Source organism: Amblyomma americanum, chromosome 6 (assembly GCF_052857255.1).
Source record: "Amblyomma americanum isolate KBUSLIRL-KWMA chromosome 6, ASM5285725v1, whole genome shotgun sequence".
Classification (NCBI taxonomy): domain Eukaryota; kingdom Metazoa; phylum Arthropoda; class Arachnida; order Ixodida; family Ixodidae; genus Amblyomma; species Amblyomma americanum.
The window spans coordinates 73,810,515-73,833,489 of record NC_135502.1 but is presented as its reverse complement, the minus strand read 5'-3'; the positions used below and the strand labels follow the sequence as shown (position 1 = coordinate 73,833,489).

The window sequence follows — 22,975 nt, the reverse complement described above, 5'->3', positions numbered from 1 at the left end:
TCCTATTCCCTGGTGTGTGCACATGGCGGAGAAGATGGTTGCTGGCCGGGGGTGCCAAGGCATGGTACATCAGAATATGTATATGCTACTGTGCTAAGCAGTCATTTGTGCAACGAAATAGCTACAAGGCGTCTTGAATCGAGATTCAAAGTGGTCCGGCTACCACTGTGCTGTTCGCACTGCAGTAGCAACTATTGAAAGCTAAAAAAAAATAGCTCCAGAACAGTGCAAACTGTTAATAGCCATGGTATGTGCTGGTATTAGCTGTTTCAGTTGCAACGGTTTCCATCAGACGAATACAAGTGCATTTTTGGATTGCAAGCCCCAGCCGAAAATGTTGCGCCCTACTGACAGCATCTCGTGCATACCCTGAACACTGTTGGTGGAGAACGGGTGGTCAGAAACGTAACACCCATGGATGCTTAAAGTTCAGCTATGAGTGAAAGGTACTATCGGCGGCACAAGTTCACGGGATGCCGGTTGGTGGAAAAACATTATTTCAGCACCGTCACATGCAATTTAGGAAGGCATGACAGAACATGCATGCTCTACCTGATGGTAACACTGCCTAACTGATTGGTTGCCATCTTATTAGGCAGCAAGGCAGCGCTAAAATAATGTTCTTTTCTGAGAACAAGTTTCTGCTAAATTAAACCTTTCTTGAGATAGTACCTGTTAATGTGGCTATGGGAACAAAAGCCATCACTGGAAATACCCGAATTTATTTACTAGAACATAAGTGTACATAAAAGAGGCCTTCGCTCAGGACATAACTGAAAGGAGATGCTTCCTGAGAACTCCCCACCGTAGTGCGTGAACAGTAAACTGAGTGTACGCATAATCGGTGCACTTAACAAATGTAGCACGACTAACATTGTACTTAAAATAGTCGTCACGAAATGACTACTTTCGCTAGCTTCCAATTGTCCGAACTGAAACCCAAATCTATTTCAGAACTCAACTGCAATAAAAAGTATAAATCAAGAGCTACTCTGCATCTCTCGGTTCATCCCCATTGCAGCCAGCTGTATAAGCCACTGTCGCTTTGCATCACACATAGAGGTTACACACAACTCCTAGTCATATTTTACCTCCTTACGTCAGTCATCGGCATGCACATCTGGCCTCATTATTTGCCAAAGTTCTGATCATTTTCTGACCTGCCTTCACTGCTGCATGAAAAGCTTTTTCTCGCAGTTGGGTACTTCAAGAATGCAAAAAATTAATGCAGAAGCTTCGAATTGCCAATTTGTGCCACTTGCGTCTTGTTCCATGAATGGCACTGCGCATACCAGCATGGCAGTTCTTGCCAGCCTAGACACTTGACGGCGTCACATTCACAAGATGGCGGCACCCTTCATTTAACGGTCTATATCCAAAGAGTTTGTTCAGAACAAATATTTTCACATAAAACTGGGGACATTCTTCAGGAGAAATAAGAACGTGTTCATACAACTGGAAGGTATGGTCAGAATTCAGAAGGCTCCAAGACAATTCAGGAGCTGGCAGGTATAGGGTTACAACAGTATGGAAACAATGGGGGAAAGTATTTCAAGAGTGCATCTTGTTGGGCGAGTCAGTCGTACATCGTTGAGTAAGGGTACTGCGCAAAATAATACAAAACACGAACGAGAATGGCACAAGGACGGGCGCAGACTCGCGGCTCGGTTAATTCAGAAGAACAATGCATATTTATACCTTCCACACCGCCATGTCAAGCGCAAGCCAGAAATCTGCTTTCTCTCTGATAATGTCTTATCGAGGTATCACTCACGCAATCATCTCTTTTGTTCCTTATGAAAAAAGCCTCGGCAAGTTCACGCGCCATCTGGTCACGGCTACGCCTCAAAATCCTCGTTTTCGGCAGCAAAGGCAGGCATGGGTTATCACGCATAGCCGAAGGGCATGCGCTACAGTGTAAGGGCAAGAGATTTTATTGGTTTTTAAACGACACGGGAGAGGTCTAACCTCCACCTACGAATTACCCGACGATAATGGATTGCAGTTTTTAGATATCAACCTGACTTTAAAGCCAGATCCAACTTGCTGGATGTACTCGCCACAAGCCCGGAAAGACCTGTTGCCATACGAATCCGCACATTCCAAGACGGTAAAACGGGCCATTGGTACATTCTGCCTGAGGGGAGCCTTGGAGAGGTCGTGTGTTCACCTGGTGCATGGCAGCCTCAACAATCAGGTTGGTAGGTTGCTGAAGGCTGGGTTCCCTTTTCCAGTTGTGGTCGCTGTGGTGGAAAAGCTACTACAGAGATTGAAAGCGAGAGCTCCCCAGGAAGATCGCGTCCGAGAAAAAATCAGGCCGACGGTTGTTCCCTACATTCATAGGGTGTCACACAACTTGAAGAACGTAGCCAATCGCTACGGTGTGCCAGTGGTGTTTTCTGCCCCGTGCAAATTGGCCTCACTCTGCCCTCGCATTGCTTCCAGAGAAAGGAGCGTGCGAGAATGCAAGAAGCGCCACGCTACTGAGTTCGTCAGGTGCTCAGAGGGGGTCGTTTACGAAATCCCCCTAACCTGTGGAAAAGCTTACATCGGTCAAAAAGGCCGATGTGTAAACGACTGGCTGAGGAAACACCAGCTTTCAATTAAGACCGGAAAAGGCTCTAATCTGCCCTTACATTGTAGCTCATGCCCTTCGGCTATGCGTGATAACCCATGCCTGCCTTTGCTGCCGAAAACGAAGATTATGAGGCGTAGTCGTGACCAGATGGCGCGTGAACTTGCCGAGGCTTTCTTCATAAGGAACAAAAGATTTGATTGCGTGAGTGATACCTCGATAAGACTTTATCAGACAGAAAGCAGATTTCTGGCTTGCGCTTAGTGATTGACATGGCAGTGTGGAAGGTATAAATATGCGTTGTTCTGAATAAACCCAGTCGTGAGCCTGCGCCCATCCTTGTGCCCTTCTCGTCCGTGCTTTGTATTATTTTGCGCAGTACCTTTACTCAACAATGGGAGAAATTCCATTTGGTTTGATGAACTTTGCCCAGAGAATGAAGCGAAGACCAGGGCCGTATCTTTTCTTTTTGCCCTAGTAACTTTTGCGTACACTAGGTAAAATGCTGGAAATGTTTTAGAATGGGAGCAATCTCATGCTGCGAGTGCACTTGGAATGAAACTGACATGTGACACAATATGCGCTGCAACAACAGGTGTGTTAAGAGCCACATGGATGAGAAGCAAGCTGTTACCCACCTTTGTCGGTACCCAGCGCCTTGGCTGAAAGCACAGTCGCGGAGGCCACTGAGCGGGCATCCACGAATGTGTTGTCCACCAGATGGCGTGCCAGGTGGCGTACGGTGGGGAACTTGTTTGACAGCACCTTCTCGGCCCATTCACGCACGAGCAGCCAGGAAGCCTGGCTCAGCTCCTCCTCCGAGCCATCCCGCGGGCACTCCTGAACCACAGACAGACAATGAGCCCCCACAAAATTAATAATGACCGCAAAAAAGCTGTGACAGCATGGCTAGTGACCGTTGTGCTAGGTTTACTGGCATATAGGCGACGCAGGCTATCATGTACCAACACAGGGTTAGAAATAGTTCTCTGCTGCGCTAAACAACTACAAGTTTTTCGAAAAGTTTTAAAACTTGTTTGAAACATCTCCTTTATTTAGTAACCTCAAGACTCATGACAAATCTACAACTGTATTTTCTTTTAACAGCAAGCTGGGGTGGAAAGGAATGTGTTTGTTATAACATACTGTGAAATGACTTTTCCTTAGTTTCCAGAGTTATGCATGGAAAGAAAAAGTGGTCTACTACGACCACTTTCCAAACAGTTCACAAATAGGCTTTCGTTGTTTCATGAGTAGCATAAAGTGGTGTGCAAGGCATGCATGTCCAATGCAAAGGTTGCATAAAATCACTTCAATAAAACATTCCTGGTGTTCCCACGACTTCAATTTGGCCAGGATCGGTTGTGCCGGACGCAACATGGCTACTGATGCATCACAATCTCGCACTGATCATCGCGCACTTCACAAAAATTGTTACATGCTTTCTGTGCCCAGATGCATTGCTAGAGGTCACAAAAAGATTTAAAAAATTAAAAAGAAACAGCAACAAGTGGATAAGGAAACCTGATGATGGATTGGCTATGGACTGAAATGGTGCCATCCAAGAAATGTCAGCAATTAGCTGTGGCTACGTGGCAAAAATGGCTACTTGCTTGACATCTTTGATGTACTCCTAGGTTTGAGTTCATTGAAAGCACTGTAACAATTTGGCAATTCAAAGCAGTGTAATTGAAAACACTGTGGATCATCCAAAATTGTCTAAATTAATACACATGAATTAGCTCAATTTGAGTAAAAGTGAACCATCTGCAAAGGCAAAATAATTTGAAAGCAGTTGTGCAAATTCTTTGTGAACCATGCATTATGTAAGTCACAATGAGTCAATACAATCACACTCACTTTGGTCAACGAGTCATCACTTGCCGAAAGCAAGTCTGGTAGAGTTGGTGACTTCATTTCACACTTCTTACGAAGCCCGCTATAACAGTACCTACAAGGATACGGTACATGGCGATTAAATGAAAATGCACAAGACTGACAACACTCAGCACAGATGACACTTGTCATTCTGCACAGTGAGGCAACAAACCATGGCTTGAAGTACTTGCCTAGAATTGCCTCTTGTGCCAAGTCGACGTGGTCTCACCGATGGAAACACGTGTTTCATCACTTTGCCGAAGTCAGCAGCACAGAGTGGCTCAATCTTGTTCTTTTCAAAGAAACTCCTGCGAATTCAAATAAAGTGTAAAAAGCAGGCACAGTGCGCAAAATACAATCTCGATGATGCATCTTGCAAGCGCACATTCTGTACCGATACACTCATGCCCAGAGCGTTCAAATACGTGGCAGCAAATCTGAAAGCTGAATTAGCAAAACAGGCAACCCCTCTGCAGGAACACCATGCTCCCACAAGTTTCCCAACACGTGCTGCCTCAGTACATCCCATACACAGGCCGGGTAGCCCAGTTCTCTGCAGAGTTGCTCCGAAGACTACTGAGTAAACGTTTGGAGAAGACATGACATTGTTACACTTCACCATCAACCTCGACAGATTAACAAAACCCACTCACACTCATGAAAACGCTTCCCACATGTTAAATAAACAAGGCTCAATTAGTCCTAGATCGGCCCAAGGTAGATCGGCACATAGGCTTACCAAGACTCATAAGAGATGACAACGACTAGGATGAGGTTACAGTCTCAAAGGTTCATGGGAACACACAGAATGAGATTTGGATGGGCTCACTCAGTATCATAAGCTCACAAATTCACTTGAGCCCACATATGAGCTTTGAGTGCGATGTTGAGAGTTAAAGCTTTTAAGTTGCCTGTGCTAACCTGTGCCTCAATGTGGCTTACCTGTATTCCTCGTACACTTCTTGCTTAGGCAGCGACGTCTCTGGGTCTTCTTCAAGGTGGCTCTGGATCCACGTGTAAGTCTGTGCCACCTCTGCATCTGCCTTCTTGCCCAACGGATTGCCCGAACATTTCCTAGGCAATGCACAAGAGCTCATGACAATGTGCCCATTGTGCCCATGCTGCCTTCAGCATGCAAGGACTCTTGTCGAGCGGATCACACGAAAATGAAGCCACTGGCGTGACAGGTCACCATAGCCATCACCACCACCACACCAGTCATGTTTACCGCAGGACAAGGAGTCTCTCCCAATAACCTCCTGTCCTGCACCACTTGCAGCCACCCTATCCTTCCAAACTTCCTAATCTCTCAAATATATATACAATGTTCTCGTTCTCGAATCCGCTCTGCTACACTAATGGCCCATCAGTTATCTGCTTGCTGTATTACATGCCCTATCCATTTCTTGTTGATCTCTGCTGGGATGTATTCTAATCATAAACTTTCATTCGTTCCCGGACCTTGCCCTGCTCTCTTCCAGTCTCTTAGCGTTACCCCTATCATTTTCCTTTCAATATCTTTCTGCGCTGTCCTCTATTTCATTTCAAGCCTACATGTTCCCCTCCAGGTTTCAGCACCAGCCAACTGCAATCCTAGACATCAGACTACAGGAACGTTGCAGTGCTGTCGTCTCGGCTGCAGAGCTACTAGGAGCGGGGCATGTTGCACAGCGAGCAGCAACTCGGTTGTCAAAGTTTACAACCACTGAAAGACACAACGCTAAAATGTGATTCCATGCTGCGCTGCTGGACTACAGGAGCCCTCCTTATTGCAGTCAGACATGGTCACTCCCATTTTCCAACCCGCCCATGTGCTGTGCGATGGCAGAGCACATTCAAGAGCGTCAGTACACACTCCTGTCATGGCCTCAGGCAAGGCTGCTGTCTGTGAAAATAAAAATAAATAAAGGAGCCCAGGTTGATCAAAATTAATCTCGTACCCATCACTACAAGGCTTTTCTCTCTTCCTACTTTCACCCTCTGTATTATCCCTACCTTGACCATGCAACTGAGACATCCCCAAGGGCGAGACAATTACTGCACTTTTCCTTTCCTTACAACCAATCTTATTTTTTTATTTCTTTCAATGTGCTTTTTGCACCTACTATAGCTTTCAAGTTTATTTTCCATGTAGGATGTTCATCACTAAGAGAAAAAAGAAAAGAAGAAAGAAAACAGGAACATTGAATTTCATTCCTCAACATCTGCAAAACAAGCTGAATATGCCAGAACGAGTCCTACTCAGAAAAATCATTGAAAAGAGCAAGGCTGACTACAGCCCATGCAGAATAGAGAGAGGAAGAAGGGAAAGCCAAATTAGCCTAATGCCAGAGAGGTAAAAGCATGGAATGAAAAGCAAACCTGGGCAGCTTAACAGACTCTGACGAAGGTCGAAATTTAAGAAATCTAAGCATTTAATAATTGATATCCTAGCCACGTTTCCACTGCAACTCGTGCAAAGCTGTGGCTTAAGAGAGAAGTTCCTCTTGGAAAAAAAAAAACTTCTATTAACAAGTCACGATTCTGAAATCTTCAGGGAACACGTAATTTTGTGTGCTGATTATAAACATACCATTTAATTTCATGTAAAACAAATCCTTGTGCACTTATTCAATATGTTAGGTAAGCTTTTTGGAGAGTGCATTGAAAAAATTTTGCTCCAGGGAACTTGCTAAAATAAAATGCATGTCACTGATTTGCCTTGACGTCATAGAATGCAATAATGGTAAAATTATCATCCTGCCTATCATGGAAGTTGAGTTTATTTATTTATTTATTTATTTATTTATTTATTTATCATCCTATTCACAGCGCCAATGTCTGGCATTACAGTGGGGGGGGGGGGGGTTACAAAGAAAAACTACACAAATACCACCCCGTGCAGGTGGTTACAAAAAAGATAACATTCAGATAGAAAGAACGCGGAATTATTATACATAAAAAATAAAAAAATAAAGGAATTGTCATAGCATGGAAGAAAATGAATCATTTGATAGTATGGACACTACTTCCTCGGGTAGCTTGTTCCATTCCGAAATTGTTTTGGGGAAAAATGACATCTTAAAAAGGTCGGTCTGGCATCTGTATTTTTTAACTTTTAAGTGAATGATCTATTTGTAAATACAAATAATCAGGGTTGACTATATATTTTTTTCTGTCTATTCCAGTTCTTGAATGGAATATATTATGAAACAATTTTAAACGCAGAACTTTCCTACGTTGTTGAAGTGTGTCCCGACCCAAAGCTTTTTTAGCGCTCGTTACACTGAAATATCGCCCATAGTTTTTAAAAACAAAACAAATGGCCAAATTCTGAACTCTTTCCAGCTTTTGAATGTCAAGCAAGGATTTCGGGTCCCGGACTGTACAAGCATATTCAAGTATGCTTCTAACATTTGTATTATATAGTAGTTCTTTTGTTTTTAAAGGTGTTTTGAAGTTGCCACTTCAGAAATGGGACATGTTTGTATTGCTGTTTCTGGATTGGCACCTTAAAAACCCTTTAACTCAACTTCTACAACAGGCAGGATGTTAATTATGCCCTCTCTGCATCCCTTCATGTCTAGACAAACCAATGGCATGCATTTTAGCAAGTCCACTGCAGAAAAATTTCTTCCTGGCTCTGTCCAAGAAACTTACATAACACATTGCATACGTGCAAAAGAACCAGTTTTACATGAAATTTAATGATACATTTAGAATCAGCACACAAAAAAAGATGTTCCCTGGAGATTTTAGAATCGTGACTTCATTAATAAACATTTTTTTTCTAAGGGAAGCTTCCCCCCTTAAATGTCGCTTAGCGCTTAGACTGTAGCAACAGAAACTTTGTTAGCATTACTCAAAACCTGGGGACAGACACAGCCTGGGCTTCACTATAAAGTTCACTTCGCTTTTAATGGATTCATTTCTCAAAATTTGTGGAACATTGCTCTCGAGTACTTTACATTTAAAACTTCTGTGAAATGGACACTGCCTGGCAATCATCACAGGGCCTCCTTGCTTCCCCTGCCCAGGTTTTTAGCAGGTCCATAAAGGTAGAAATAATGATCGATGACAGGTTAACATTCCTCTGCTATGCATATGTAATGAAGGTTGTGGTCCCCTAATATGGTATCTATTAAAAAAAAAAAAATAGTGCATAGCTATACATACATCTCTAGCGACATATAATCACTACTGCAAGAAATTTTGCAGAAGTGCTACTACAATCTATTGGTCGAAAAACGCCAAAATTTGTCACCGCCTGATCAATATCAATAATTATGTGTGTTGTGTTGGGTTTAGTGGCACATAAGCATCTAATACACTGTCACACGGGCACCGCAAAGGCCTTTGAGAATCTGGTCCTTATATCCAAAGGCTTAAGGAGTGCAGCTACACGGCACAAATGTTGCGCCTTTGCTGCTAAGGACCTTGGAGGCGAAGGCGCCCGCCCGAGACCTTTGGAGCCCAAAGGCGCGGCCTTTGAGAACCTGCGACGGCAGTGCCATCCAACGTCAAAAAGTAAAAGCAATAAAAAAAAAAGTAGATGAAGCCAACAATGTTTGAAAACACCTTTTAAAAATACAAAAGGTTTGTCTGGCTTTGCTTTTTGTACGGTGTTTATATTTTATGCCCAGATTTTAAGACAGTAAAGTGTTGCAGCAACACCGAGTGCCCCTGGTGGCAATACACAAAACCTGCTGCTGCTGATAAGAGCCACTCTTGCAGTTCTTTCAAGCAAGCAATTAGAATGGAAAAAAATTGTCTGAGCTCAACGAATGAACAGAACTCTCCACTTTAATTTTAAAACACTCACTTCAGCGCTCGAGCACAGCAGCGGGTGCTAAGCCTGAACGACTGTTTCACCTTTGGGTTGCACCGTGCAGCAGCGTCGCTGCTCCTTTAAGCTTTCACTCCTTTGGTGAAAAAAGGTGCCTTTGCTGGAAAGGCATTCGACGAATGCGTGTGACAGGGGTATAAGGCTATTATGCTCCAAACACAAGGTATGTCAATAATAATAATAATAATAATAATAATAATAATAATAATAATAATAATAATAATAATAATAATAATAATAATAATAATAAAGTGGCATCCCAGCTTATGTGCCTAAATGCTGAAGCTTTTTAAGCAAATAATATCGGAAAGACTTTTAGGAGAACAACTTGTACAAAGCAGTCAAGAATAAACCAAGATATTTGGTTAAGATATATCATATTAAAATCCCTGTTTCCACAAGAGTGTGGTAGCAGTCGAAGAAAAGTGTAGGCATACTTCCTACTATTATGAATTTTTCATCCTTAAAGACAGCTTAATGAAAGAGGATATCCAGCACTTATTGTTGAGGTTCTTTCGTAACGCAACCATTTGCCCATAGTTAATAGCATGTCACTCATCCAAAAAAAAACTCACTGCTTAAGAGGATCTGTTTCAACTGGAGTCCCAGTGGGAAGCTGGAGATAAAGAAATAGCTTCTCAATGTCGGACAGCTGGCCAACATCCTCCTGTGAATGCAAAAAAAAAAAAGCAAGCTATTTCTTTTCACTTTTTCATTAGAATGTGGAGGCTGAATGATCAGTAATGTTATTACCTTTTTCTTGTACCTTAAAAGCCCCACTCACGAGCATTTGTTTCTGTAGCAGCGTCTTTCGCCTCGACATTTTATTGCAAATTGTGCAGTACTTTCACGAATTTTCTGGACTGCATACACTGTGACAGTCATCCCACACGGTCAAACCGCACTTAAACTACAGCACGTACTGCATTTAGGTGAAGGTTACACATTGGCAAGGAATGCCTCCAATGTGTTGCATTACAAATGCTTCATCAAAGCACGCACACTACAAAAAAGAAGGCTTAACAATTCATTCCTTTTCAAAATTATTTTTGGTGCACCTGTGCTCTAACAGTATATCAATGGTGCCATTAACAATAGCCGGTGATTCTTGAAAATATAAAGAATGGCGAAATAGAAGCGCACATAAAAGTAAAAAGCATGACACAACTAGCAAACAGAGTCAATGTCACTGCATTACCGTAGTTATTACAAAACATGTCTGGAAAATCATAAAGAAACTCTCAGGCAAATTTGGTTTACTGACTGCCTGATTACGAAGTTACAACATGCAGTCATCACTACGCAACCTTTTCACTGCTTGCAGACGCTGACATCTATGCCGGCATGTTATAGTACAATGCAGAGAGTCACACCAAAAGAGAAAAGCCATCACTGTCATAAAAATCGAACAGAAAGCAAAAGTAAGCACTCTGACTTACAATGAGAGCTGCGATCTTTTTCCTTGCTTCTTCACTGAAAAAAAACAAAATGACAAAAACGTTGAACATCAAGCTGCAAGTGTAAACTTGAGTTGTTGGCATGCCACGTATAACTGCCGCAACAGAGCACAACAGGTACACATTTGTATTCAATTTTTGTATGCAGTTCAATCGACACTGATGGAATAAAACTATACTTGTTTTAAAACCCTAAGGTTACATTTCTCATGGTTTTCCCAAGCTGTTGAATGTTCAATGAATCTGTAAATTATGTGTGCTTTCCCTTTAGTTGGAAACCAAACAGCTCATATGTCATGCTTTTGCTGCTGTACTTACGGTTCACTCAGCTGAAAAAGATATACAGCAAATAATTTTTGTCACGATACCTTAATGACCTTTCGGAAAACACGATTCTGCATGACATACATGACAATAATCAACGCTGAGCGGTGCACATTACAGGTCGGCAGGAGCCGCCGTGGAAAAAAAAAAAAAAGAACAGCTAGAGTGAGAGGGAATGCTACATTTCGATCGTCGTGGCCTCTACACAAGCATTTTCCCCGCAAAGGTGTCGCGGCCGGCGGACAGCTTGCCGACAGCGGGCGGTACATGCGCCGCGCGAACTAAGGAGCCAGCAGGCTGCCGCAATTAACCACGTACAGCGCGCGCGCGCGGCGCTCCAAGCGCACAACGACGCGCGATGCCTGGTGCCTGACCACCACCGCCGCCGCCGCTGTATTCTCAGCTGCAGGCAGGCGTGGACGAACCCGCGTTTAACGGGCCCCGGCGCTTAGAGGCTGAAGCAACTTCCGTGCACCTTCATAGCACAGCCTCGCAAACACAAACACACAGATGAAGGGTCTTTTTTTGTTGTTGTTTCTTTTTCTCTTACTCGCAAAGCGTTGTTCCCAAACAAAGCAACAGCGGCAGGGACTAGGAAGGCTGATGCGTCAGCAGCATAAGCTGTCACAAATAACGGATGGTACCGTCGTCAATTCCGAGTTGCAATGTTTCGAGCTCGGCAGAGCAACTCGCAGACATGCGCGCATGCATCGCGGCAGGCGGCGGGCGAAGCCATGCAGGCACACTGGCGCTAAGTGCACAAAAGCGCCGCGCTCGCGCAAGGCGCTCCAACACCGACACATGAGAACTAGTCGTTCGGTCTCAGTAGCAGCAATCACTGAGTTTTTCAGTCGCGACTTACGATGCCACGGCGACAGAAATAAAATGTCATTGTTTACGGTTTCGATCCAAGCGCCGCGGGCTCGCTAGCGCGCTGCCGTCACCTGATTGACTGCTCGATGTGGCTCTTCATCCAGTTGTTCCTGACCGGCTTCGTTGTTTCGGTTTCCAGCGTTCCAGAAAACATGCCCATGTTCTCAGTTCCAGGCACATTTTCTTTAAAATCAATCCCGTTGCTCAAATGACTACTAACGTCAATAGCACAGTCCGCAGCTTCCACCTCAGGCAGCTCAACTTTCACACAACAGCCGACTTCCGATTTGACCGATGTCTTTTCCTTCTTCAACGTCTTCGTTTTTGTAGGATCCATAATTTAGGTTAAGGTTCACAAGTTTAAAGCAGAGGACACACTTATTTAAAACGATTACCATTTTGGCACGGGAATCAGCTGGACGAGTTGTTAGAGGACGCCGTAAAAGATGTCACCAAACCTGCCCGTCCAAGCTCCTACCTTCTTATGTGCAACATCAGTTTTCATCCAATTGTCTAAATAAATATGGTGGCAAAAAATAATGTTCAAGTGCACTGACGATGTTTCTTTATAAACGCTAATTTTTCGTCGAACCATGCCCACGCCAGGTTTTCTTTCAAGCCGGTCGATAACGCGCATGCGCACCAGAGCACTTTCGCTTTTTGCATTCGTCTTTGTATTTCGTTACGGACATTTATGCGTGTTCTTGCATTAAACAATCGATTGTACTGCGGCTGCGCAGCTAGTTTGTGCCGTATGCCCAAAATACAATAAATAAAGCTTCTCCGTTCACCTTGGTCGTGCACTTTCAACAAAATTATGCGCTAGTTTCTTATGCATATGCCAAGTCTTCGCGCTATGAACACGTAGTGGGAGTTTAGATGCATTCTTTGTATGGCGGACAAAGCTTTTGTAACAAATATCGCGACGCTGTTCACAAGAAAATTTAAATGTAACGATGCAAAAATTCCAGAGGGCGCAGCGGCTACTCTTAGAGCAGCGCATGAGAATACTCGGGCAAGTACTTTGCAGAAGCACGGTTAGTGTTCATATTTTTTTAGTAATGTTTCAGTATTCGCAGCTGATCGTGACGTAGCAAAAGAATGGGCAATCATTGCTACGCCAAGGCTACGCAGCGTCCGACTTGCGCGGCATGGCTTTGCTGTTGGCTGATGAGGCACCGCAGTCGGCACTGGTCGCGACCCCTTGGCATTTGCGGCACGTAATCAATGCACAGCCATCTGCAGCTTGCATCAAACTGCACAGGTATCGTGCCTTTTATGCATGTAAGCGGCTCGCACGCCGCTCTGTAAGACGCTTGTTGTATGAAAATGAAAGCTGTTATTTTCGAGAGCAATTTTTTTTTCATCGAGTTTGCAAAATAAAGCTTTTCTCCCCTGCTTACTGCTGCCTCGTCTCCTCAACTGGAGGGTTTGCGGGTGGTTTCAACGCAGAACAGCAGTTTTTCACCTGTCTTTACACCTCCTAGCCCGCCAAAAGCCCAAGAGGAGGACGCAGTACATTTTCCTCAATTCTCCGAAACACCGGCTTTAAATGGGAGATACCAGCGAGAAGCTGCCAGAGATCGAGAAGTTCTCTAAGGACTACTCATCGCAGAGGCAAGGCGGTGAGGTACTATGCACGGAACTTTGCATTCCTAGCGCCACGAACTTGCCCCGCGCACACACCCGGTCATGATTGCGCAAGCCCGACTCTTGCTTCTTGGACAGGCTATCTTTGGATGTGGTTCTAAGCTTGTACATTATGCACAGGACAAGATGATGGCAGAGCTTGTGGAAAAAAACCAGCAGCTTGAAAAGCAGAAGGCTGACCTGCTAGCACTTATCAAGAAACAGATGAAGCTGATCGACATTTTGAAGAAGCAAAAAGTATGTGCTGTGCACCATGCAGGAGCACGGTTTCAGAACAAACTTTTTTTTTTTTTCAGATACACTTGGAGTCTACAAGGATTATTCAGTTCACAGAAGATGAATTGATACACCTGTTTGGGATGGACAAGAAGGACCATACACTCTAGAATAGTGTAACCTTGGCAACTTAGTTTCAGTTGTGCCTATGCCATGGGTGCCCACATGTATTTGCAGTCCCTTACAGGCGCAAGTAGCAAATGGTATAGATGTGCATTGTAGTTGACAGTGATCTGCTCTGCATATATTTCTGCACATGCTGCTTGTATAGCTTTTGAAGGAGTATAGCAGAGCAAGCTTTTACTCAGTGCACACAATGTGCTCGTATACCAGGCATACACCTTTTAAAGCTTACAGTTAGCTTATCTTGCAACATAGTTTGAAGAGACAGCTGGAAGCAAATCATAGAACATGAACACAGCACTGCCATTCACCCATGTTTATTTCAAAAACCCAAGGCTGTAAGTGGAGTCGTGACACGCAAAGACCTATGCCAAGCAAAATATAAAAGCAACAGTCATTGCTCATACTCTATTTGCAAGCAAACTAGGAAGATCACCGCTCTTTTGTGTGCTGCAATGGAGTGGGGCTGATGAGCACTCCTGCTATTGCTGAAGTGACGAATGTGAGCCAGTCACTAGCAGTTCTCGTGTACAAGACGCTTCGATAGTTTCGTTACTGGTCTTGCTGCCAACACAATGAAATTAATACAAATCTAGTCCCAATAGATCTCATTATCCCTTCCTTTGCTCTTGCAAGTGGAGTAACAATTTTTACCATCAGCTAATCGGGGAAAAAAAAAAAAGCACCAGCAGCACATTTCCATTGGATTCTATAGAACAACATTCAGGTTCCTGCTTTGGACAACTTACGCAGCACAAAACATGGTATGATATGATGGATTTACCTTCCCAAAAGCTTCTTCAGGTGAAATTTCTATAAAGATGACTGCCATGATTAATGTTTTAAAAAATTTATTGCATCATATCACAAAACAAAGCATCAAGAAGACTGCAGGGAAAACTTCAGAAAGCGTCGTATGTGTCACAGGCTTTAACAATGCAAGACAAGCCTTGCCGCACAAAATGGAATGTAAAAATATACTGCAGAAAAAAAGAAACGAGGGACTGAGCTCTACAAGCTGTAAATAGCCTAGTAAAAAAAGAAGGCAGGCAAAAAAAGAAAGATCGCTAGCACGTCGTACTCGGGGCAATGGCTCCTGTACTCGATGTGAAGAAATACTTGCAAGGCACATTTTTTTTTTTTTGTAGATGACCAGAAGTTGACTAGCACTTCTGTCCACTTCATTCTGCATCACAGTTGCATCACGAAAGCAGTGACCTTGGAAAAAGACCCATCTCAACGTAGTCGTCAATAATCTGGAAGTTTGAAACAGGTAATGCAATTAAATTTTAGGACTTTTGGATAAAATACCTCCTGTAGTGCACCTCCGGTTAGCCAGGAATTAGTTGATTACAAGAAGACATAGTGGAGCACAATGGCACATAGAAAAAGGAGCACACAGGACGAGAATTGGTTGTTTCAAACCTGTATTAATCATAGTATATAACTAATGGAGGGAGGTATAAATGAACGTAAATTAACGTACAAATATGAAGAGAATGAGTGAAGCAAATGTGAATTAGATAAAGGATCTTTTCAAATAATTTTGAGGCAAAGCAGCAAATTTGCCACTGCCAGCATGGGATGGGTAAAGCAAAACAAGTCTAACCAACTTTGACTAGCAATCTGCCTCAATGCCATTTGGTCTATCCTGTGCTAGTAGAATGATAAGACATCAGTATATAGTAGCTACACACCCCTTGCTCCAAAGCTCAGTGGCATTTTCAGTTCACAAGGTTCAGTTTCCATCTGATCGTTGACACTTTTTTTTAATTGTGATAAATAATTTAGGTGCAACTGAGAATCAGCAGCATGCCAGACTGGTGTGCATACAGTACTATGAATGAAAGTAGCAGATTTTCCAGACTAGAGTCTGTGGACTGTACACAATTAAAATTTTTTTAAGATTGTTTGTCACAGCCAAAGAAGCCTAGCCCAGCTGTCGAAGTAAAACAAAACATGCAACCTAACTGCACCTGCAACATTTTACCGCACTAAATCACACAGCGAAATCAGCTTCAATATGCAAGGGAATGCTGCTCGAAGTACCTAGAGTAAATACTTTTCAGTGCTTGGATTTGTGAGCACATGCAGATAACCTCGACGTATATAAATCAATCAATAAATACGCAAACACATAAATGTCCATGCAACACCAGTGGCGGCACAGTCCATCTTGAAAAATGATTGTGATCTGGCTTCTATGTAACCTAATAAAAGGCCCAGAGTTCTACTGCCTGACAAAATTTTCGTTTACTGATTATATTCTGCTCGCAAACAATGTAAAGAAACTTCTTTTCACCCAAAATTTGTCCTTGGGGACTATACACAGGGCACGGACTATCTATCTAAGCAAATACCTTTTTAAGCTGATATTTTCCCTAGCGGACTATACATCGGGTGCGGACTGAATCCCGAATATGGCATATAAAGTATTGTTTCCTTTTGAGAAGCAGTAGTACCACCTTTACTGTTTACTCCTGTACCTTTTGGTGCTTTCACCTGTAACTGGGGAACGAAAAACGCTGCAAATGTACTGAAGAGGAAATTTAACATCGTGGGCGGTCCTGTACAAATGAAGCTGCTTTATGATTTTATGGAATGTAAATGAAGTTTCAGAGAGCTGGAACAGCAGAAGAGCCACGCACACAGAAGCAAGGGAAATGTGCAGCGATGCCAAAGTGCTGAGAAAAAAAAATGGAAGACAAAACTAGAAACATGCCAATCAGCACGAAACTGCGCGTAGCTGGACTTGGTTGGCCGGCTGATGCATGGCCGATAGCTGCCATCTCCTCGGGTTGGCACGCTATGTATTCTGTCGAACTATTCTCGAACATGGGGCCGTCTGTTAGTCGTCATGCATGCCATTGCACGTGTCAGAAATGTGTAAGGCGACTCTGCAGCACAAAATTTAGGATTCAGTTGGGCTATTTGGATGATTGCTTATTGTGCCAGTCATGCCTGGACATGGCCTCCTTTCAGGAGCCCTTTCGAATCAACCTGTGTGAGACTCGCAGAGTCCGAATTAGCGAGCGTCCCCCACACCGTAAACTTACATGGGCGTTTGCTGGGACTGCACTGGAAGCTCGGATTATCTAGATATGCGAATTATGAATTATGGGGGTTGAATTGAGTTTTTGCTGTAATGTGTTTCCTTTCATACTGAAGCTAACTGTACAAATAAAACAGCCACACTGGTACTGAAGCCTGAACGAGTACAAAGAAGCAAAAGACAACCTTCATTCTAACAGAACATGTAACAAAGCATGATCAAAGGAAAATGAGAGCACTGATCCTACACCTGGCAGAAGGGAGCCAACCTATATTTCTAGTGCACATGTAGACTTATACTATAACTATCAGTAAAAGATGACAGTGAGTTAGGTGTGTTTTACATTTGTATTCGAACATACACACGCAAGTGCCCACATAGGTGTCTCAAGAGTTCTTACTTCACTGATGCGTTCGTTGGTTATCTCGGGAACAAGACAGGTGAAACCGGTGCCTGCAAGCTTGCTTCCATCCAGTGACAAATTTCTGTCAAACAGAAGCTCCTGCAGGAGATTTTCAAGATTAACATTTATGAGTAGCCAAGGAACTGCTCTGTGCAGTGCAAATTTGAAGCAACAAACAGGGTATGCATGCATAACTACCTGAGAAGACAAGAAGCAGTCAATGAATAGCCCCACTGTTTCAGCAATGCCTTCATGTATTATAATAAAGCACAAACAAGATGAAGGCAAGAAGCAGACAACGCACTTGCCTCTTCCATCCCAACATTGGTCTCTCCCACTTTTTTAATCTTTTGCTGCCCTTTTAGGTGTTTGACAGTGCCAGTTCTGAGGCCAGGTGAACAACCTCTCAGATTAAGGAATGGCAGCTTTAGTGGAAGATCATAATGAATTTTATGGGCCAAAGCACAAGAGCCCACAAAGCGCACCAAAGTGTTGGGCTCTGGATTGATTTCGACCAGCTCAGGCTCTTAAACGCACACTGATATCTCAATATTAGTACAAGGGTGTTTACGTTTCGTCTACATAAGACATGTCCCAAACTGTTTAATAAGCCAGACAAAACTGAGGGTGAACACTTTACAGCATTTGTGGCTTACAATCACATCGAAAAAAGAAAACTTGTTCAAGCTGACTGCACAGAAAACTGAGAAAGTCAGCAAAATAACATGTTCAGTGAGGGAAAATCTTGCGCTTGAGGTAAGTTTCATGAGCATACAGAACCCAACTAGAACACGTAAGAATGGAAGAACAAGTGTGCATGAAGCCTAGTCAACAGAGTTGTACTTTTTGGCATTCTTCCATTCTGTCTCTGGAGAGACAGCATCTTGAATCTACGAAAAATAACAGTGCTAAAGCATGCAAATACAGAAGAAGAAAGGACAAGACAAGCGCTGACTGTCAACTGAATTTTATTGATGGAAGACGCACACCTTAAATAAGGCAAGGAACAGAGATGAAAGGGAGGAGAGCGAATAATCGGGAAAGATACCCGCACACACAAGCAAGCAACAAGGCATACAAAAACTGAAACGTTAGCTGTTTCTAAAAAGTCGACCTCTGTTGCAAAGCATGGAGTGCTGATGCAGCTGCTGCCATATTTCTTAATATATAGTATACTTCCAGGCTGACACGTGCAGTCTTGTCTGCACTCTAACCTAGAATCCTGGTCTCACCCAACCGAGCCACGCATCCTCTGCACTTACGTGCGCAACCGAATGTGCGTACTTGTCCTTTACCTGACTTAAATTTCATGCATTCGCGCAATTGTTTGTTGATGCAACGGCCGTCATTATCACTCTTCGCAGCAGAGGTCGACTTTTTAGAACCAGCTAACATTTGAGTTTTTGTTTGTCTTTTTGCTGGCTTGCATGTGCCATTATCTTTCCAGATTGTTTGCTCTCCTCCTTTTCACCTCTGTTCCTCACCTTATTTAAAGTGTGTGCCTTCCATCACTAAAATTCAGTTGATAGTCTTGTCCTTTCTTTTTTTGTGGTTGCATGCTTTAGCGCTATTTTTCTTAGATTCAAAATGCACCAACGAGCTCAAAAAGAAGTTTTAATGAGAGACAACATATCTTAAATTTTGGAAGGTTAAAAACGAAGGGATGAAACCACAACACGGAAAAGCATAGCCCACATCAACCGCTGGCTCACCTGACAGAGGTATGGGGACAGCGGAGTGTTCGTAATGTTGTCCTTCAAGCATGCCTCAGCCCACGGGGACAGGTGTTTCTCGTTGATCTGTTCCACCACCGACTGCATATCAGCCTGCACATCCATGTCCATTCAGTTCATTTCACATATACAAGGACATGGAAGGGTGAAAGAAAAAATGCCATTACAGTAGAACCCCATAGTCGGACTAGCAAAAATCTTTACTATATAAGGGTCTTTCTATATCAGTTGCTGGTAATGGCATGGCTCTGAAGATGCTCTTTGCTACTTGCTAAATACAAAGTGTTGGCTTATAAGAGAAACACTCTGAAATACCTTCTGTCCTGCTCTTATCAACCCTTTATGTGATAATTATTTATTTTCAGTTATCACATTTTATGTTATCACGTTTCCAATTTCGTTCACGTCTTGTGGAGGTACGTACTGCATTTGCACGAATACAAAGTGACTACGAATATATTGCCAGTTTGATTCCATGTAAAAACCAAGGCTCTTTGAGAACACGGCATAGTCTTCCGTAACTGCAGCGTCATTTAAGAAGCAATAGTTCAGAAACGCATGGGACACAGTCAAGCGCGGCAGAACTGCCCATGCACTGCTACCGCTGCCGTGCTGTGAACATTCGCCCTTTTCTTCCCTTCTCCATTAATCACTGCACTGCCTTCTTTTTACGTTCATAGCAAGCTTTACTTTTCTTTTTTTTTCCAGTGCGTGCCTTGCGCTTTGCCTCACGGCCCCAAGGCGTTCATAAAGTTGGCTTCTCCTTGCACTGTTGAGCTTGGTTGTGAAGCCATTTTATCATGTTTGGTATCCACTTGCCTCTCAACGTTGGCCTCGCGATACCTGACTTGCGCATGTCGCGATGTCATCACAGTCTGCGGGAAGTGCGTCGCCATGGCCAGATGCTCTTTACTATAGCTATTTCTTGTAAAAAAAAAAACCTTTACTGTAAACGAAAAAAAATTTACACTCTACAGAAAGAGAAATGGGACCACATGTTTCACTTTAATGTATCCGAGTTTACTACAGTGGGATTCTACTGTAATTGATCACTTAAGCCATAATCGCACACTGCATTCACGCAGCATTCGCAGTTGCCAGCAGCACATGCGTGCAAAACATAGGTGTTATTGCTGAGCATTTAACAACACCAGGGTCTTGGTACGTACATATGGTTAAAGACGCTACACTTGGCATGTGGCCAGATATTTCTCAAATTATGCCGTGGCGGTAGTTTTCTTTAGCCCGTTAAGAGACAAGAATGGAACTTAACCACATTTATCAAGTGCATGTGGTTTTGATGACATCAATCAGAATAATATATTTTATATCTCCACCTGATTTTTTTTTACGATACAAGGCTATTCAGTGGATGCATCAAGAGGGTGAGGTACAAGTGTGCACACTGTTTGAAATGCAGTGTTGCAATTCAGATACTACTTTAGCGAATTTTTTGCAATATTGCACAAATATGTGTCCAATCACCAAGAAAATAAACTTGCTTTGTTCGCCACACACAACCAATAAACAATCAAAGCCAAAAGACTTGCCTTTGCAAGGAGTGAAGCAGCGGTTCCCCAGTATCCATGAGATATAGAGAATCTTTCGGATATAATATCAGTAACTTTGCCCTGTGCTGTAAAAATGCAGAATAAGATAACGCATCAGGTGTGGTACCAGGCCTTTAGGATACAATACATATACAATGCCTTTACCATGAGACACCACAGCACCTAAGCGCTTGGCATTAAAGGTGCACTGAAGAGGAACCTGAACTCGTCTTTTTTTTTTTAAATCTCTGGGAAATTCATGCCACCCCCATGGTACAGATTCTCTGGCACTGCCTAATGGTACGAGATAGGCATTTGTTGCATGTGAGGTAGTGTAATTGTAAGTTTACCACTCACCAAGATTTCATTGTGACCGAAGACGCCAAAAAAAAAGGACACAGTGTCTCACTAGCAAAAAATGTGGTCCAACTATTAACGTTCAACAAGTCAGCTGACTATGCTGAGAGATGAACTGGCTTTTAGAGTTGCAAGCGACGGCTACCCTTTCATCAGTGCCGCTACAGCCATCTGCTTTACAAAATAAGCACACTGACACTGTTCAAGTACTCCTTAACGCTGACAAGAAAGACGGCTCCGAAACTGTGCTGACTGGGCAAAAATAAATGAAAAATGAGGACACAGATAAGTAACAGAAGCAGAGAACCTGCAAAGGCATTTGCAAGTGTCACACGAATGAGCAGCGACAACAAGATGTAACAACATGCAACATGTAGTAGCAACTTACTGGTCTCCCCACGGTCAACCACGTTGTAGATTTCCCCAGACTTCCCATGAAGGCACAGGTGCCAAATGGCACGGCAGAGGTCCGACACATGCACTGTGTTCATCTTGAGATCCTTTGTCCAGAGAAGCTGCAGGACAGTAGCTTTTGTCAGTGACATTAAGGGCAGAAACACAACAAGAACGCATGAAAGTATCGGCAACACTTCTGATAAGTTTGCTGCGGACGATTTCAACAAGTCATAACATTTTTAGGATTTCAAAAGACAGGGCTTTTCTGTGCTCCATGCGGCTTGCTTAAATAAAGATGAACTTCATTCGGAATCCTTTGAATGCTCCGCAAACCTTAATTACGTACAGATAACTGGCTTTAAGCCAGATAGGGCATTGTTTCTTTGGGCACCCCACCTCGGCAAATTGCCAGTTTGTGCCCACACACTGTTCGCTAGCCCATTTTCATCAAATTTTACAAAATGCCTGCCACCAAGAGCGCAAGTTGCCCCCTTCTTTTATCCAAAACTGTGGAGGGGTAAGTGCCACCTGTGAATGCAAACTGCCAGCCTTTATTCACCAGGACTAGGCGAAGTCTTTTTTCGATGGTTTCTTCAATGAATTAATAAGCTCTGGCACTTCGCAGATGGGTGCAGAAAATGCTATCACCTCAACACGACTGCATGGTGCTTTAGTTGTAAGTTTATAAAGTAGACTCACGACAACTTACACTTACATGCCAGTGTAGGTAACTACTATATGACATAGCTCTATATCACCATGCGATTTTGAATATTACATGGACGTTAGATAATGAATTATGTGCACTGCAACATGCACATTTTCAATTTATGAGAAGTGGGCTTAGTAAGTCGAAAACCTCCACTAAGCTCCTGGCATAAACGGGCAATTTTTTGTGCAGAAACATTGTTATAGGCTGCAGCTGAAGAGCAGGGTTCCAGCAGAAATGTTACTGCTTTTGAAGGAGTAGAGTTAGGAGGACAATGAACACCAAAGTTTTGTTCTCCTGCCTCGCAAGAGGCAGCTATGTACATAGGTTCTGTGTGCATAGCTGTCCCAATTTATGTCCAAGACATTTACGCCAAAGCAGTCTGAAGTGCTCCTGTAAGACACAACTCTGCCATTTTGTCCTCTCAGTAAGACAAACAAGGTAGGTAATGCCACAAACAAAATTATCCACTATAACTGAAAAGCGGAATTTGTGAGGAAGGTTTTAAGTGCAATAGCAGAGTGAGCAGAATCAAGTCCTGCACTGTTACTGAAAAGTAATTGACACCGAAAGCAAAACAAAATTTATGTTGAAAGCATTGACTATGAGAACAGACCTATAGAAAAAAACGAATACAGTAAAAGCTCGTTAATTCGAACTTCACGGGATCGGGAAAAAAGTTCGAATTATCCGATATTCGAATTATCGATTGGCCTCGAAAAAACTGACCAGAACCATTTGCATTACAGTATATGTACTGTATATAGGGCGACCCACATGGAGTGAACTTGTGC

The 22,975-nt window shown here is 43.1% G+C and overlaps 3 protein-coding genes across 5 annotated transcripts in view; 1 reads left to right on the top strand and 2 right to left on the bottom strand.

Moving 5' to 3' along the window:
* Positions 1-12,393, bottom strand: part of LOC144093692 (uncharacterized) — a 29,899-nt gene extending 17,506 nt beyond the window's left edge. Inside the window, exons 1-7 of the mRNA XM_077627285.1 lie at positions 12,004-12,393; positions 10,718-10,751; positions 9,854-9,945; positions 5,396-5,527; positions 4,645-4,761; positions 4,436-4,526; positions 3,214-3,415 (exon numbers count right to left, since the gene is read on the bottom strand). Coding sequence (XP_077483411.1) covers positions 3,214-3,415; positions 4,436-4,526; positions 4,645-4,761; positions 5,396-5,527; positions 9,854-9,945; positions 10,718-10,751; positions 12,004-12,269 — 934 coding nt within the window. The 5' untranslated portion in view covers positions 12,270-12,393. The remainder of the gene's footprint in view (positions 1-3,213; positions 3,416-4,435; positions 4,527-4,644; positions 4,762-5,395; positions 5,528-9,853; positions 9,946-10,717; positions 10,752-12,003) is intronic.
* Positions 12,394-12,709: 316 nt separating this feature from the next.
* On the top strand, positions 12,710-14,978 carry LOC144093694 (testis-expressed protein 9). Of its 3 annotated transcripts, XM_077627288.1 has the most exons (5): positions 12,884-12,969; positions 13,058-13,196; positions 13,420-13,562; positions 13,703-13,819; positions 13,879-14,978. In XM_077627288.1, the coding sequence occupies exons 3-5, from the start codon at positions 13,485-13,487 to the stop codon at positions 13,966-13,968; spliced, it is 285 nt and encodes a 94-aa protein (XP_077483414.1). In that variant the 5' UTR covers positions 12,884-12,969; positions 13,058-13,196; positions 13,420-13,484; the 3' UTR covers positions 13,969-14,978. The 3 variants fall into 3 exon arrangements, with proteins under 3 accessions (XP_077483413.1, XP_077483415.1, XP_077483414.1); XM_077627287.1 differs by having other exon boundaries at positions 12,710-13,196; XM_077627289.1 differs by lacking the exon at positions 13,058-13,196 and having other exon boundaries at positions 12,728-12,969.
* Positions 14,816-22,975, bottom strand: part of LOC144093693 (dTDP-D-glucose 4,6-dehydratase) — a 26,459-nt gene continuing 18,299 nt past the window's right edge. The window contains exons 9-13 of the mRNA XM_077627286.1: positions 21,465-21,591; positions 20,720-20,805; positions 19,149-19,262; positions 17,434-17,535; positions 14,816-15,237 (exon numbers count right to left, since the gene is read on the bottom strand). Of these exons, the coding sequence (XP_077483412.1) occupies positions 15,184-15,237; positions 17,434-17,535; positions 19,149-19,262; positions 20,720-20,805; positions 21,465-21,591 (483 nt within the window). The 3' untranslated portion in view covers positions 14,816-15,183. The remainder of the gene's footprint in view (positions 15,238-17,433; positions 17,536-19,148; positions 19,263-20,719; positions 20,806-21,464; positions 21,592-22,975) is intronic.

What these genes read in the sequence shown, in the direction of transcription:
- LOC144093694 (XM_077627287.1), top strand. Translation starts at nt 13,485, where the DNA reads ATGGGAGATACCAGCGAGAAGCTGCCAGAGATCGAGAAGTTCTCTAAG. An exon ending in CGCAGAGGCAAGGCGGTGAG is followed by an intron (nt 13,563 to 13,702) that starts GTACTATGCACG and finishes CATTATGCACAG; the next exon opens with GACAAGATGATGGCAGAGCT. An exon ending in ACATTTTGAAGAAGCAAAAA is followed by an intron (nt 13,820 to 13,878) that starts GTATGTGCTGTG and finishes TTTTTTTTTCAG; the next exon opens with ATACACTTGGAGTCTACAAG.